The 17,029-nt window shown below is 36.3% G+C and overlaps 2 protein-coding genes across 3 annotated transcripts in view; one reads left to right on the forward strand and one right to left on the reverse strand.

Moving 5' to 3' along the window:
• The window catches only part of LOC123504826, a 94,952-nt gene that overhangs the window by 43,993 nt on the left and 33,930 nt on the right, over positions 1 to 17,029 (forward strand). The window lies entirely within an intron of this gene.
• LOC123504828 (prefoldin subunit 6-like) lies at positions 274 to 12,804 on the reverse strand. Its single transcript, XM_045255681.1, has 4 exons — positions 12,656 to 12,804; positions 8,828 to 8,898; positions 8,240 to 8,364; positions 274 to 1,493 (listed from the first exon to the last, which is right to left on the reverse strand). The coding sequence occupies exons 1-4, from the start codon at positions 12,720 to 12,722 to the stop codon at positions 1,376 to 1,378; spliced, it is 381 nt and encodes a 126-aa protein (XP_045111616.1). The 5' UTR covers positions 12,723 to 12,804; the 3' UTR covers positions 274 to 1,375.

Here is a 17,029-nt window from a genome sequence, read left to right on the forward strand (position 1 = left end):
TGTTGTGGTCTCAGTCTTACCCGAAGATCGGTCTATGAGCTCTGAGCTCGCTCCGTAATGGGGAAGACTGGCTGGGTGACCAGCAGACGACCGAGGTGAACATACACACACAGTATAACGTACCCTTTTGCATACCAGTGTAACCCTACTTGCCCCTTGTCAAAACACACGCACGCGCGCTAATTAACTTCATTCACGCTCTCTTTCTCATCCACTCATTCACTTTCATCCAAACAATACTATAGTTCTATAGGGGGCAGGAACACAACTTGACTATATCCGCAGTTTATTCATGTATATTCGATAAGTTTAACAAATAAGGACATCAGTGTTTGTTTTTCATATCAAATTTGAAGTGTATAGTCTTGCAAAAAAAAAAAAAAAATAGAGATTGCTACGTGACTTCATTCGTGTAACCCATCAGTGAAGTGTTCAGTGGCTACAGGAATTTATTTTAGAAGATTGTGGAGAGATAATATGTGTGAGCAAGAGCCGGGGTGGATGGGTGGCAGGTTGACAGGGTGGGGTACAAGCAAATACCAGTGAAGTCAGGCAGCAAGACGTTCTGCAGTGAGCCTTGTGATGATTCACTTAAATAATCATCATTATTATGAGATACAAATGAGAGAACAAAATGTGAGGAGACTCAAGACATACATACATGCACAATTACTTTTATTTATGGCATTACCTATCATTAAAGGTTGATAAGTGACTGTTCTCAGTGCAGCAAGTTATGTTATTTCAATTTTTCTATACACATACATTCATAAAATGTATTCATACTCTCCATGAAATGTGTTGTCAGTGTAAGTGTGATGAATATGTGCTGAGAAAGATATTCTATTTTCTCTGCACTAAATCACTATGCCTGTGCTGTCATTTTTGCAAAGGGCTCTATGAGTGTTTATTATGTAGCACCCAGTTCTCTGCAAAGCAGTAATTATGTATCTCACACAATATAAATTTGAAACCAACTAGCAAAACATCACATTTAGAGATTTTTAATGAAGTCAAATAATAAACTGTAATATGTACAATGCTGATCAAAATAAAACAAAAATCTCAAGCTATCATCACTCAATCAATTGAGTCTTACAATATAGAAATAACCAGATATAGCATTGCATTACATGCATCTTTTGAATAGAGAGTATCATATTCTTTGCTGCCTGCAACTGTATTAATACATTGTTCACAAGATTCTCAACACTGGGTTATTAAAGTCATGAAAATATGATGCCTGAGAAGTCATAGCAAAACTTCATCAAGACATGTTCACAATTACATAAATGCACAGTGGCTAAGCAAAAAAAAAAGGTTTGTGTAATCAATGCTGGTGTGTTTAATCCTTAGTGCTAGTTGGTGGTCTGCCTCACTTCGCTGCTTGCTTCATCATCATCTGTTGTAGCTGCTGCTGATGCTTTGCAATATTATCTCTCTGAGTTTCTGCGTCCTTCTCCAGCTTTTCAATGGTATTTCCATGGCGTTTACTGGAAAAGGAAAGATCGTTATACTATAGATTAAATGTATAATGACAAAAATGTTACATATTATTAATGAAGTGGTCTTATGAAAAATACTGTAGATATTAAAATCAGCACTGGAATAAATACTTAAAAATCTTCCCTAAAAATCTCTCCATGAAAGATGAGAGGTTTTGTGTGTAGATGGAAACAGGTCAAGAAGAAATGATTCAAAAATATTATTCCTCTGAATCAGAGGGATGTTGACATTCACAACAAACACAGCTGGCATTTTTTTTTTTTTTCAAATTCAAATACAAATTTAAATCATCTAGAGTATGCCTGCAGAAAAGGAGGCATGCAGGTATTTCAAATAATAAAAGAAAAAAACAATAGACATAAATACTGTTCTCAATGAGAATAAAAGATGCAACACTGAACCAAACTGTATAACTAAAAAGACTGAAGTTAGAGAAAGGAACCTGATGAGAAAAGCAGTTGCTGACTTGTATAGGTTTTACATTCAGATATTAAAAATCACTTGGTATTTGTATTTATTGTACATTTCTTACAAAAATATATTTAATTGTTTATTCACTCATTTCTATCACTATTTATTAAAGCTATCAGGACATCAATAACCTCATAGGTAATTCTATAGCAGTGTGCTACTGATAAAAGTTTATTAATGAGTTCTTAGCAAAAATTTCAGTCTTATGGTGGCTTAATCCTCCTCCAGCTCCTAGTTTGTTCTATCACATGCACACTTATCTTGTTATAACCAGGAATAGTATTAGAAACAATAACCAGATGATTGATATAGAGAACAAGAAAATTCCCAGTAACCTAAAAGTTCTACATCCCTTATGATAAAGGCAGAACACCTATTCAGGTAAGAAAAAATACAATATTAGAAACTAAGATGACAAAATGCAGGAGAACAGAGTGCCATCTCCAGTATACTTATATTCCTACAATGAGATGAAGTTATATCTTGTTTCAACTATCTCCAGCAAAAGACCTCATCCAAGCTGATATAGGTTAATACATTAAAGTTTTATAGTCTTTATGATATGCTAATTAAAAATTGCATCAAAATAACAATAACAGCAATGAATTGCTGTAATTCAACAAACTAAAGCCTTTCTGATTTTAAAGATTTATACTCTGTAAAACAATTATCATTAGTCTTCACATGTATTTTTGTTTATAATAGATACATACTTATTATCCTTCTTTTCTCCATGCCTTAACTGGTCAAATGGATGCATTAAATGGTGCTTAAAGATATCTGATACCATGACCACAAATTCAGATTAATATTGACACTACCAGTTGCCTGTACTTAAATATTTTTTTTATAATCTAATGAAACTATGCTCCTAGCCTGTTTTTCTTTTTATATAACCAAGGTGGCAGATGAGACTGCAAACAATTCTAACTTATATCAGAACACCAAGGTAAGAAAATAAGATTCCCAATTTGTCCCTTTTAACCCATTTTCACTTTTTGCAAAATACCAGAGAATAAAGTGATCTTATAACTTTCATGTGTCTTTTTCTTGTACGCTTGAACTCCTTACAGGTTAAGTGTTCATGCTACATGTTCTAACCTATATAACTCCAGCTTAGGCCAATCCCACACTGATACATGGAATGATAATTATCATTCCACCCACTTGCAAGATAAAAAGTTGCTGATCAATGCTACTCATTACATAAACACTGATAAAATTGCCACATTTTTCACATCTTATTTTCCTTGTTCTTTCCACCATAATTGATCATCAGCATTTTTTCTTTCTTTCTTTTTCCTTTTAATGTAGGAGAGACATCAGCCAAGGGTAGCAAAAAAAAAAAATAAATAAATAAATAAAAAATAAAAAAAAACCAGTCCCATTGAGATGCCAGTCTCCAGAGTCAAAAGTGGTAGTCAAAAACTTCAGGATAAGTTTCTTAAAATCTCCTTCTGAAAGGGTTTGAGTCAGGAAGAAGAAAATATGACAGTAAGCAGGAAGTAAGTTACAGACTTAGATAAAGAGATGAATAAGAATACTGGTTAGATAGATGGTCAGATTAGAGGTGAGAGAAAAAGGAGTCTTGTGCAGCAAGGGCATGAGATAAGGGGAGTCATGCATTCAGCAAAAAGCACTTAACATGAAAAAAGCAGTAGATAATAGCAAGAGCCAGAGATACAACTCTGTGGCAATGAAAAAGAGGCTGATGACAGTGTTTGAAGAATAGAAGTTGAAAAGATGAGAAACTTTTTTATTCCACCTTGTCTAAAAGAGTGGCATGAATGGAATCCCTGCATACATGTGAAGCATACTCCATACATGGATGGATAAAGACCCTGTACAGAGTTAGCAGCTGGATGGATGAAAAACTGGTGGATATAACTCAAAATGCCACACTTCATGAAAGTTGTTTCACCAAGATGTGAAGTTTCCAGTTTAAATTATAAGCAAAATACACATTAAAGCTGTTCAGTGTAGAAGAGGGGGACAGTTTAGCATAATTCAAGAAGAGGGGATAGTTGTCCGGAAGGTTGTGTGTAGTTGATACATGGAGAAATTGAATTTTTGAGGCATATAACAATATTGAGTTTGCTCTGCCCCAATCAGAAATATTAAAAAGAGATCTGAAGGCATTCTGTGGCTTCCTTGCATGAACTCTTTATATCCTGAAAGATTGGACATCTATGAAAAGATGTGGGAAAGTGCAGTGTGGTATCATCATAGAGTGGATAGGGCATTGAGTTTGGTTTAAGAGAATGATGAATAATAGAAAGAGTGGGTGACAAAACAGAACCCTGAGGAACACCAGTATTAATAGATTTAGGAGAATAATGAACACTACCACAGCAGCAATAGAACATTCAGAAAGGACACTTGAGATAAAGTTACAATGAGGATAGAAATAGTAGTTTAGAAATCAAGGCTTTGTGCCAGATTCTGAAAAAAAAACTTTTCATATAGCTAAAGCAATAGAAAAAGAGGATGACCAAGACTCATAATAAGAAAAGCCAGATGACCAATTAATCAGTCTTGATTGAACCTATACTACTGACCAGATAGAAGATTGTGAAGTGGTAGATGTTTAAAAATCTTCAAAACCTTTAGATAGGCAGGAAATTTAAGGAATAGGATGGTTGTTTGAAGGATTAAAATGGTCACCCTTTCTATAAATAGGTTGAATGTAGGGAAACTTCCAACAAGATGGAAAGGTTAAGAGAAACTTGAAAGATTTTGATTGGGCAAGGTTCTAACATGGAGGCACAGTTTCAGAGAAAAATAGAAAGGACACCATCTGGTCCTTAAGTTTTCAGTGGTTTAAGCCAGAGACAGTTTGGAAAACACTACAGAGGATCTTGATTTGTAGCATGAAGTTGTCAGAGGGTGAACAAGAGGAAGAAACAAGACCTGACCTTTTCAGCAAAAGTTAGAGCAAAGAACTCAAAATTATCATATTCACTGAGCAATTCAAACTTCTTTCATATCAAAATAATAAAATAATAATGAAACAACTATGCAGTCTGGCACTCTGCCATCAACATAAGAGCATTTATCATTTCCAGCCAGTCATTTTCATCTTTCTCCAAATGGCCACACCATGGCAATCTACTGATTAGTCAGGGGGGCTGGATAGCTTTGTGGCATCTCACTCATTTCATGGTAAAAAGATTACAAGCTCAATTCTGCTTCATGACTGTTTCTTGGTGAAAGAAGTAGCACTACCTTAATTCTGGCAGAGCTATATGATCTTTGTTATCTAGCTAGGAAAATTTTATAAAAAATTTCAATCATTGTATTGCATATTTTTTTAATATTTGTATCTTAACCTTATGAAAGGTTAGTGTTGCTGGGCCTTCTCTTGACCATTGTATCTCTTCCAGCATTGCCCATTTTGATGATCTTATCTGTTGTTTAGAGAAAACTTTACAACTTCATATAAAGCAATGAAAGATGACATAATTGAGCTAGTAAACCCTTAGGCCCATATTCTTCACAGCGCTTATGGATGATGATGACTAACCTTCCTAGCTAACAGAATTTATGTCAGTCTTTTGACTGTCACAGGTCATAGGTCACATCTCAATCACTCTCTGCTGCTAGAATGCTCCCAGGATTAATTTACATTTAATTACCTCAGAGAATTACATTATTTACTTATTCATACTGAGTTACTAATATTTATTGTTATATCTATAATAAAAACAGCTAAGGATCATTCAGGCATGTTGTCTTGATCTTGAAACAATTGTGGCACCCCCTGCTATAGTGAGGTAAGCGACACCTGGGTCGAAATTGAGTTATCACATGCATTGGATAGGGCAATTCATGCTCTTTCATGAGGTACCTGACATATTCTGAAAGTCCAAAACATAAGTTCATAAAGTTGGAATATAATAGAAAAACTCAAGACCGCATGGCAAGATATCCATGCTACAGCACCTGAGAGAAGTACCAAGACCAATCACTGCCTGTGATAATGGTGAGTCATCACCTCCAGGCCACTGGAAGTGTGGATGCTTTAAGGCAAATGCCAAGTATGGTCATTTACCACATTACAGCACAGGGCTATAGTTAGGTAAGTGCACATGCAGCTGAGTAAGAAGCAGGACTTTCAAACACTGTTTTCTTGATTGTTTTTTTTTTTTTTTTTTTGTCTGCGCTGCTTACTATAACAGGGGGCGCCACAATTCAGATAGTTCCAGGCAGCACTAAGACAATGTGAATCTTCTCTTGGTCTCACATATCATTTTGTGGTTGTTCATACGAGTTTGTGAGAGTTTATGATAGAATTAACTCTAAAATGTGCCATTTTTTTCCAAGCATGACCAAAAGACTAAGGTATGATAGTTTATAGAAGATAAGACCGAAGGCACACACTCACTGCTGCTGCTATGGCAAAATTACTCACTGAGCATTGTACACAGATCACAGCCATGATAACATATTTGAATTGAATGGAGTCCAATCATCTTGAAATTATTTTTAAGCTGGAACAAATTATCACTCAAAAAGTAGCACTTTCATCAAGATGTAAAGGCAATCTTAATTAGAACTTAATCAAAATTATACAAAATTCCTCTAATTTCATAAATTATCATGGAAAAGTGAAAGGGCTGAATTGCTCTCTAGATAGTGTAAGAACGAAACCAAACATGCTACTTCTCTTAAATTCTTCCTTACCACAAGACTGTTTTGTGGTACCTGTACCATTTGTGGAAGCGACCTTATGGTACTGTGCAATTTAGCCATGGTATGTGCATACCACACTAATACATTGATGTTTATTATCAAGCCCTGAGTGCAAATTTTGCCTTTTCAGGCCTATGAAGTGGCAATATCCTGTCAAAACACAAACAAATGCTTGAGGCATTATTTTCAGCCACCTCAGCATCACAAGACAAGTCCCCATTAGCGAATCAATCAGATAGTTTTTTCACGCAGACACTAAAGCCAATCATTATTGTTTTGTTTGAAAGTAGGAATATTATTCCCATAATCCACCCAAGAACATCATTTCTCTGCTTTGGAGAGACTGATATTTCACTTCTAGCTTTCATAACTGAGACAGATAGTGAGGACATAGTACTGGAAGACTCTCCAGATGTGTATGATTCAGATTATGATCCTGAAAAAGAGATCAGAGACAGTGAAACTAACAGCAGTGTAGAAAATCTCTTGTGAAGTGACAATTAGTTGTGAAGTGACAATGTAGTGTAGTGTGGTGTGGTATAAGAAAGAAACTCTTTGTTTACATTGGCAGGTTGCTGCAGTACAGAAGAGGTTAACTTGTAAAAGATAAAAGCCACATCCATGTACATCTAAAGGAAATATATATGGTGAGAAATTCATGATAGTAAAAATGCATGGGACTATTAAAAACCACATCTCCATGTTGACTGAGCATGGCAAAGGAGAATTCCTCTATATCCTATACATTGTGGGTTTGGAAGTGGTTAAAAATGGTGTAAGGTGGCAAAAATAGAGATTTTGCAAGCTTTGATTTTGTAACACTGGGGTGCCTCAGTCTGACCAGCCATTGAGAACTTATTATTTTTCTTAATATTATGATGGCATAAATCCTTGACAACTCTTCCCAGCTTTTCACAGAGACTTGTTTCATGCTTTGTAAAATCTAAGTAATATTACTTGTACTACATCATACTGTATTTATGTCTGAGTATTAACTGATTGACTGGAGTCTTACTAAGGGGCCTTCACATGATACCATGCAGTGCCACAGTATATTTGCAGTGATTCAAATGTAACCATTAAGATGTGACCACTCCATCAAAACCAAATTTGTGGTGGCAAAGTAAGGCATTTTAAATTTATGGCCTGGAAAAATAATCATGCATCACAAAAAGAAGTTAATGGTATCACCATGGTGGTCTCCTGTGAAGAGAGCCTAGATTAATGGCTGCCATAGTAAATGGAAGCATGAATGAACACGTAAATTATATCATGAAACATAAACAAGAGAAGAAAGTTAGAAATGAGAAATAATCTTGCCTTAGTAAAATAATAAAATCTGTGATGTTACAGAGCAATAGGTACTGTGATGTGCAAACTGACTAAAAGGAATTGTTCTCTACCAAAAGAATATATTGAATAACTACTAATACAGAAAAGGATTAAATACTAACAGAGACATAATAATTTACAGTTGCTGTGGATTTCATAGATTGATATAACAAATTAATCTTTAATATTCAGAGTATTTTTTTTCAGTTAGTGACAAAGTAACATTGTGGTGCCTTACATTTCCTGCTGAATGTAGTCCACCCTCTTGCTCACATTCTGGCGTGCCTCCTCCAGGTCTTGGCGGATGAGGGCTGGACCAATCAGCTTGTACACCACATTCTCCTCATTGATTAAGTCCAGTTCCTAGGAAAATTGAAAGGAAATCAGTACAGCAAACATTCTCATATAAAGGCACACTACAGGTTATGAACATTTGATTTTCATATATTTTCTTAAATCATAGATATAATAATACTAGCTTCAATGCTTATTCAAGATGCAAAATTTGCATTTAGAAAATTTTTTAAATGCCCAGGCAAAAAAAACTGATAATGTTGTCTAAAAAACATAGGTAAACTACAGCTGGTTCTAAATCGATAATTTTCAGTTCATAAAAGTTTATCAATTTGTTTAATTCAATTTAATTTGTAAATGAAGATCCAAGTCATAACATAGGTACTGCAAATAACACCACAGTCATATTAAGTAATTATTACTTGAAAACTATATCTAACAATGTTTTTAACTAAGAAACTTTTACATTATAACAAAATTGATGTTATGGAACCTTATAATATGAAAGAAAATAACAGTTCACAAGCTTTACCTCTTTCACGACCTTATTTTCATTAAGCTGTACATCAAGCTGTGTCCTTAACCCTGATGTTTTGGAGATGTCTGCAATAATATTAAATGTATCAGCACTACACAAATTTATACAACGGTCTTATAATATTTCTTCAGTTGAAATAATACAATGTCTATAAACTGGTGAATTTTGTGATGGAACATGGTGTCAGTCAGGTAGCACACTTCAGGCCACAGACTGTGAAAAGGTGTACTGAAGAAAGACCATAGACCACTGGTGATGATCCTTGCCAGCCTCTGACTGAAATAAGTGACTATTATTATTATCTATATTGATATGTACCTGACCAGCAATTCCAGTGGCTCAGACAAAGCATACACACACACACACACACACACACACACACACACACACACACACACACACACACACACACACACACACACACACACACAGTGTGGAGTTCCACAAGGGTCAGTACTGGGTCCCATCATGTTTTTGATTTATGTTAATGATATGCCAGTAGGAATTGACAGTTATATGAACATGTTTGTGGACGATACTAAAATTATGAGGAGAGTAAAGAATGTGGAAGATTGTAACAAGTTACAGGAAGATCTTGATAAAATATATGAGTGGAGTAAAGAGTGGCAGATGGAATTTAATATAGACAAGACCCATGTTATGAAAATGGGAAGAAGTAGATACAGACCAAACTGGGATTACAGGCTGGGTGATGAGAAAATTAAAGAGACCAATGAGGAGAAAGACTTAGGAGTAACTGCAAAACACTTTGTCACCGGAGAAACACATTAACAAGATTTTTTGGAAAACATACAACATGCTTCAAAATATTGGCCTTGCATTCCACTACCTAGATGAAGGAATGATGAAGAAGATATTATGTACCTTAATAAGACCCCAGCTAGAATATGCAGCATGTGTCTGGTCACCGCATATGAAGAAAAATGTGAAGAAGGTAGAAAGGGTACAAAGGCTGGCAACAAGGATGGTACCAGGACTCAGGGAGTTAGACTATGAGGAAAGACTGAGGAAGCTGGGGCTGACCACATTAGAAGAGAGAAGAACAAGAGGAGACATGATAACTATGTATAAATTGGTGAACAAGATTGACATACTGGATAGAGAGTTGATAAAGGTGACCACAAGTAATCATCTCCGAGGACATGGAAAAAAGCTAATAAAGGACATCTGTCTAAATGACGTGAGAAAGTACAGTTTCCCGCATCGTAGCATTGATAAGTGGAATAAACTGAGCAGTGATGTCATTGACGCGGTGTGTGTCAATCAGATGAAAGAAAGATATGACAGGAATGGACAAGGAGACAGGACACAGAGAGCTTAGCTCGGGCCCTGTAATACATAAATAGGTAAATACACACACACACACACACAAAGAAGACCTAGTAACACCAACGAAGGAAGGAGATAGACGAACAAGAAGACATTCCGAAAAGATCATGAAAAGTCAGGGTCTGAGGAACATTAAGAAGTTCAGTTTTCCACAAAGGACGGTGGACATCTGGAATGGATTAAGTGATGAGACTGTAACACCAGAAAGTGTGCACAAATTTAAGGAAATGTTAAATAAAGGTAGATATGAAGACAGGTCACTATGAGCTCTGCTTGAACCCTGTAACATACAACTATTGGATCAATACAAATTCTACTTATGTCAGCTTGAGAATACATTACATAAAAGGACTGGTTCTAAAATGTCCATGCAGCCGTCATGAAATTGCAAATGGATGTCCATATCATCTTCCGTTACATTTTATTTATTTTTAAGAGCCCTTAATAATTAGGCCATGGCAGTTGCATCATTTGATGTAAGCAAAGTATCTCCCAGACATTGTAAATCTTCAACCATTTCATTGTGTGGATTTTGTCATTCCAAGTACTGCTAGCTGTACTTACACTGCATATCTAGAAATCACCATGATACAAAATCTTTATTCATTTGGGGATCTGGAAGATTTGTTATTTCTTTATTTTTCTTTTTAGTTAAAACACAGCCTAAACTAATATCTACAAGCCATCCTCCTCCTCCTCCTCCTCCATGTCTTCCTGACCCATCTCCTCCAGATGTAGCAATTTCTCTAAAAATGTTGTCTTTATTTGTGTTCAGTCATGGCAAAAGTCAAAGAAAATTGGTGTTACAACTTTGCTTAATCCAACTTTTGAAGACGTTTGCAACTTTCGACTTTACGACTTCAAAATTCATGAAGTGGCAAAGTTGCAACTCAGTGCTGCAATGCCCAGCTCTGGTTATTATAATGATTCAAAACAAATCCATCAAAATAAAACAGTTTCAGTGTTGAAATCAAGCGTATATGACTATCCAAAAATTTACTGGCACAGCATGGAAAACGGTTGGTTGGTTGACAGGGTACCTAAACAAGTCATGCACACATCAACTTGAGCAGTATACCAACTCGAGTGCCATCGCAACCAATCTTTTTCCCCAAAAAATTTCCCAGATTGATGGTATAGTAGGGTATACATGCCATTCCCATCACAAATTAATATTTTTCAAATCATGACTTTTTTCAACTACCTGCAACTTATGCCCATTGATTGATGGTATAAAAGGCTATGCCCTTTCTGTCACTTATTAATATTTTCAAGTTAGAACTTTTTTCAACTACCTACAACTCCTCAGAATCCCACATGTCCATTGAGTCATAAGCAATTATTAGGGATTTGTGCTATCATCAGTTAATTTTTCGATTTCTTTCCTTCTTTTCTTTCTCTCCTTGTCATTTACACTGAAATATACTCATATTAGATTCATCTCCCATCCATCTATTTATCCTCTTACATATAGTACATCTTTATTTTTTGTCTCAACTTTATTTAGAATTATACCTTGACTTCCATACAAACAATCATCAATCATCCATCTTTCCTGTCTTCCCCTCTCTCTCTCTCTCTCTCTCTCTCTCTCAACTTTGATTATGTTGTTTATGGAATTTTCTACCAAAATGTTAACACTGTTCTGTCTCAGAAAAATTCCTTCAGTCGTATCATTGTTTTGATGCTCAACCGGTCTCCAGTGTGCTCAACTCCTCCACAAACTGTGGACAGCACAGAGGTGTCAGTGTACCATATGACAAGTCTCACTTATTAGGATACTTGCAGTTTTGTACATTAAGAACATAGGTAATAAATTGAAAATGTACAGGAAGTATCACACAGGTAATAGATCAATACCTAACTATATATTGAAAAAAAAATTCCTTAATCATTTGAAGATCCTAATTTAAGGCATGTTAAACTCTGTGTATCAATCCTAGTATGGTACAGAAAACAATGTAACCACGTGTAACCATCCTCAGATAATGTTATTTAGGGACCTAAGGACCTAGAGTGACCAAGCTAAGCAATCAAAACTTTAAAACCTTGAAATTAGCAGGATGTGACTTACCAAAAATTTCTATCATACAGAAAAGTTGCGGTGCATCTATGACTTGATATAAACAAACCAGCAAAATCCAACCTTTTATTTCACCCTAATACGTATTCTATCCTAACCCACCTCCCAAATCTAACCTAATCTCTTTAACCTCCCACACACCACTCCCTATCTCCCACAGAACTCCAGACAAGGACCACTGATCTCCTAGCCCTGCCTTGGCAGCACTTACCTTCCAAACTAACCCAAGTAGTGCAGTACAAAGGCTACATAGGTGGTGTGTTCTGAGGGTGTGTCACGGCACCTGTGATGCACGTGGAGTTTATCAATAGCATGGGTTTGTTTAGTGTGCTCATCCTCATCTATTCTAACACTATTAAGCTAAAAGTTATAATGATGTGCTAGTTTACCCTTCTGGATCTTCTTGTAAACCTCCACCTCCTCCTCGAGCTTCTTTTGCAGCGCCCCGGGACCCATGTTGACTTGTGGAACAGACACTCAGACAGACGGACACACAGTCATTCACATCACTTGCTGTCTGTGGTCTTTGCTTTCTAGTTGTTTCGTAGTCTCATGTTCTTCCTTATTTTAGCTCTTTTTTCTTAGTTTTATTTCTTGTTGTGTGTATATTTATTAAAAGTCATGGTTTTGTGGATGGTATGCGTGAGTGGTTATGAAAATTACTTTGCGTCCGTGGAACCGTGACAGCGCGCCAGATTCAACTGTTTGCTTAGAATTTTGCTTGTTTTTGCCTTGCTTTACACATCTCACCATCTTAAATATTTCCTAATCGCTATGCCATATTCTTTGTTCTTTTTTTGTCTTCACTCATCCTTGTCCCTCCTTTGCCTCTCCTCTCTATTAGCCATACAACAGTGATGTTGCGGCGCCTTCTCAGTTTAGATATGATAATCAATCAGTCAATCTCCGCTTTAATATTTCCTTCATACTAATAAACAATCTATACCCTCTGTTATCATAACTGTATATATATATATATATATATATATATATATATATATATATATATATATATATATATATATATATATATATATATATATATATATATATATATATATATATATATATATATATATATATATATATATATATATATATATATATATATATATATATATATATATATATATATATATATATATATATATATATATATATATATATATATATATATATATATATATATATATATATATATATATATATATATATATATATATATATATATATATATATATATATATACTGTCTTCCCTGTAATGGTAATAATAAGAGTAGTACTAACATTCAAATTGTGCAAATTACTTTCCTTGAAAATTAAATCTATGTAAAACAATGTGTGGATATAGAACTTAATTCTTTATTTCTAGACCCTTCTTCCACTTTCTTTGCAACATTCCTTGGAAAATTTTAGATGAAAGTTCGACGTGCACATTGAAAGACTATATCATATTTAATGGCAATGGGATGTCAATTATAAACGTACCCAAGGTTCGTAAATCTTTATAATAATGAATAATGAAATCATTTTGCCCTCAATATCATCGACCCCCCATGATTCTCCTTAAACCGAGGCAGTCTGAAGCACAACAAAGTAACAGTCATGCCTTCAACTGTACTAGTTCATCATTTCACCTTAAACTGAAGCACTCTGAGGCAAAATAAGCAGTAGTCGCCTGAATACAAAGCAGGAAGTATACTCGCCTCTGATAATCATGAGTGAAGAAAATTATTTTACTTCAACTGTAGTAACGCAACATATCTCCTTAAGCAGGAACACTCTAAGGCAAGGTAAAGCAACATTCTCCTCAATACAAAACAGGAGATCCACGCCCCTCAGCGCACGTAACATGAAGGAGTGGGTAAGATGGAATGCGTGATGGAAACTCTCTTGTTGAAACGTGAGTCACGGTATCGTCAGCAGTAGTTCTTAGATTTAGTGATGGACGAAGGCAGTTCCCCTCTTGCGTTACGTTAGTCTGTTTTATCTATTAATTCATTTGCTTTAAAGTTACATGATCCATTGTTGTGATGAATTTTGATGGAAGTACTTGATGGTGAGAGGCGCACGTACCGAGAACTGCTTTCCCCTTCCCCGCCTTGCACTGCTCCCAGTCTCCTCGAGCCCCCCTTGTTACGTCACTCACGTCTGCTCCTCCTCCCGACAAGGACTACTAGAAACTTGACTTCTTAGAAACGTAACTTGAACCTTACTTGAGGGTTAGACCAAGCCTACAAAAGCAGAGGTTCCCAAACTTTTCAGATGATTGATTTCTCTCTTGAAGTTTGAGCTTATTCATCGATCTCCAGGTATTTCTTGCATGAAAATAGCGACAAAAGGTTAGTGTGTAACTCTGTAGTTCTATAATCTACATTTTATTGACTTTTCATAATCCATCGACTTCTTTTGATCCTCCAGCTATTTAGTGATCCCATTTTAATCTTGTAGACTTTTATTGTTATTATTTTTTAATACTGTCAGTGATTCACAATCCTCCTATCAACGATTCAACATTACGTACTATACCTATATCAATTCTCGCTGAACCTCAGACATTTATTATTCCTTTCTAGAGCTTATAAACATTTTGCAATACCATCTCAATCCAAAGACACATTTATCAGTTACCTCTGAACCCCACAAGCATTTATTAATATTTTTTTTCAATCCCAAGCACATTTATTAACTCTTTTAAATCCTACAAACATTTATTAACTATTTTGATTCTTTAGATAATTATCATTCATCCCGTTTAATTCCACATAGATTTATCCCTATTGATCTTTGAGACATTTTTTTGCTATCCTGCTGATCCCTTCCAGTCATTTATAAATGTTCTGATAGTGCCGTTGATCTCTGGAACTCGATATTGAACACGTTGGGACTTACTGTATATGATCCATTACATGATTTACCTGTTGTTATTAAGTTTGCATCGTGTGTGTGTGTGTGTGTGTGTGTGTGTGTGTGTGTGTGTGTGTGTGTGTGTGTGTGTGTTATTCACCACGGTCGTCTGCTGGTCACCCAGCCAGTCTATCCCCTACGGAAAGTGCTCAGAGCTCGTAGTGACCGATCATCAGGTAGGACTGAGACCACACACACTCCACACACCGGGAAAGCGAGGCCACAACCCCTCGAGTTACATCCCGTACCTATATACTGCTAGGTGAACAGGGGCTACACATTAATAGACTTGCCCATTTGCCTCGTCGCTTTCCGGGACTCGAACCCGGACCCTCTCGATTGTGAGTCGAGCCACTACCACTACACGGTGTGTGTGTGTGTGTGTGTGTGTGTGTGTGTGTGTGTGTGTGTGTGTAATTCACCTCGGTCGTATGCTGGTCACCCAGCAGTGTGTGTGTGTGTGTGTGTGTGAGTGTGAGAGAGAGAGAGAGAGAGAGAGAGAGAGAGAGAGAGAGAGAGAGAGACAGTTCGGCATGGTATTCTCCAAGATTCATAGAAATAGATTTGTATCTTATTTCTTTCCTTGTAAATAGATAGAGATAGAAGTGTGTGTGTGTGTGTGTGTGTGTGTGTGTGTGTGTGTGTGTGTGTGTGTGTGTGTTTGATCTGTTGCAGTCTCTGACGGGACAGCCAGACGTTACTTTACGGAACGAGCTCAGAGCTCATTATTTCCGATCTTCGGATAGGCCTGAGACCAGGCACACACCACACACCGGGACAACAAGGTCACAACTCCTCGATTTACATCCCGTACCTACTCACTGCTAGGTGAACAGGGGCTACACGTGAAAGGAGACACACCCAAATATCTCCACCCGGCCGGGGAATCGAACCACGGTCCTCTGGCTTGTGAAGCCAGCGCTTTAACCACTGTGTGTGTGTGTGTGTGTGTGTGTGTGTGTGTGTGTGTGTGTGTGTGTGTGTGTGTGTGTGTGTGTGTGTTTATGTTTTTAGAAACGGACAGAATTAAACATGATCTTATGTTCTTAACACTTACAGTATCAGCTTCCCTCTTTCTTTTATTTCCTCTCTTCTCAGTAAGTCTTTTTTTTTTTTTTCATCATTTATTGCAGAGTTAAGCCCATCGTTTTCTTTACTCAATTTTAAGAGTCACGGAGTCAGGCCAAGGACATAACAAAAAAAAAGAATGAAAGAAAATGTAAACCGTTCACTATACCGCCTTCCCCTAAATATTAATAAATAAATAAAAACAGAATAAAGATAAATGGGAAATTAGAATGAGGTTACTTTGAAGTGAGTAATATAGAGCAATATAGATTGATGAATAAGATATAATGAAGAGACTGTATAGAGAAATACAGTTTGATTAACCTCTGAGTTTCCATGTTCATTCTGTTTACTATTTTGTGATTTTATACAGCTTCAGAAACTTATATGGGGATGGATTAAAATAGTGAAGACCGTGGCCATTAATCTTCTGACCTCCATAGAGTCTTCTTAATATCAATAAAATGCTCTAATTGTACGCAGATCTCAAGTTAAAAATGTCCTAGTATTGAAGATTCTAACACCCTACCTAACTTACCCTGCCACACCCTAGCTTGCCTCCTCGCCACCCTGAGTGATACATACTGAGAAAGCGACCTTTTGTATATAAATAAGATGGGCTGCTCTGTCCTTCTCGTGTCAGTCTGTAAGAATTTCCTGATTACCTTCCATGCATGTGAATAACCTCCTCTTCCACCATCTGTCTCCTCCTCCTCCTCTTACTCCTCCTCCTCCTCCTCCTCCTCCTCCATCATTTTCTCTTCCTCCTCCTCTTCTTCCCCCCTCT

This window comes from Portunus trituberculatus, chromosome 17, assembly GCF_017591435.1.
Source record: "Portunus trituberculatus isolate SZX2019 chromosome 17, ASM1759143v1, whole genome shotgun sequence".
NCBI lineage: Eukaryota > Metazoa > Arthropoda > Malacostraca > Decapoda > Portunidae > Portunus > Portunus trituberculatus.

Coding starts and splice junctions, on each gene's coding strand:
- LOC123504828 (XM_045255681.1), bottom strand. CDS start 12,722: ATGGGTCCCGGGGCGCTGCAAAAGAAGCTCGAGGAGGAGGTGGAGGTT. Junction 8,899..12,655: donor TTACAAGAAGATCCAGAAGG/GTAAACTAGCAC, acceptor ATATTATTGCAG/ACATCTCCAAAACATCAGGG. Junction 8,365..8,827: donor AAAATAAGGTCGTGAAAGAG/GTAAAGCTTGTG, acceptor CAATTTTCCTAG/GAACTGGACTTAATCAATGA.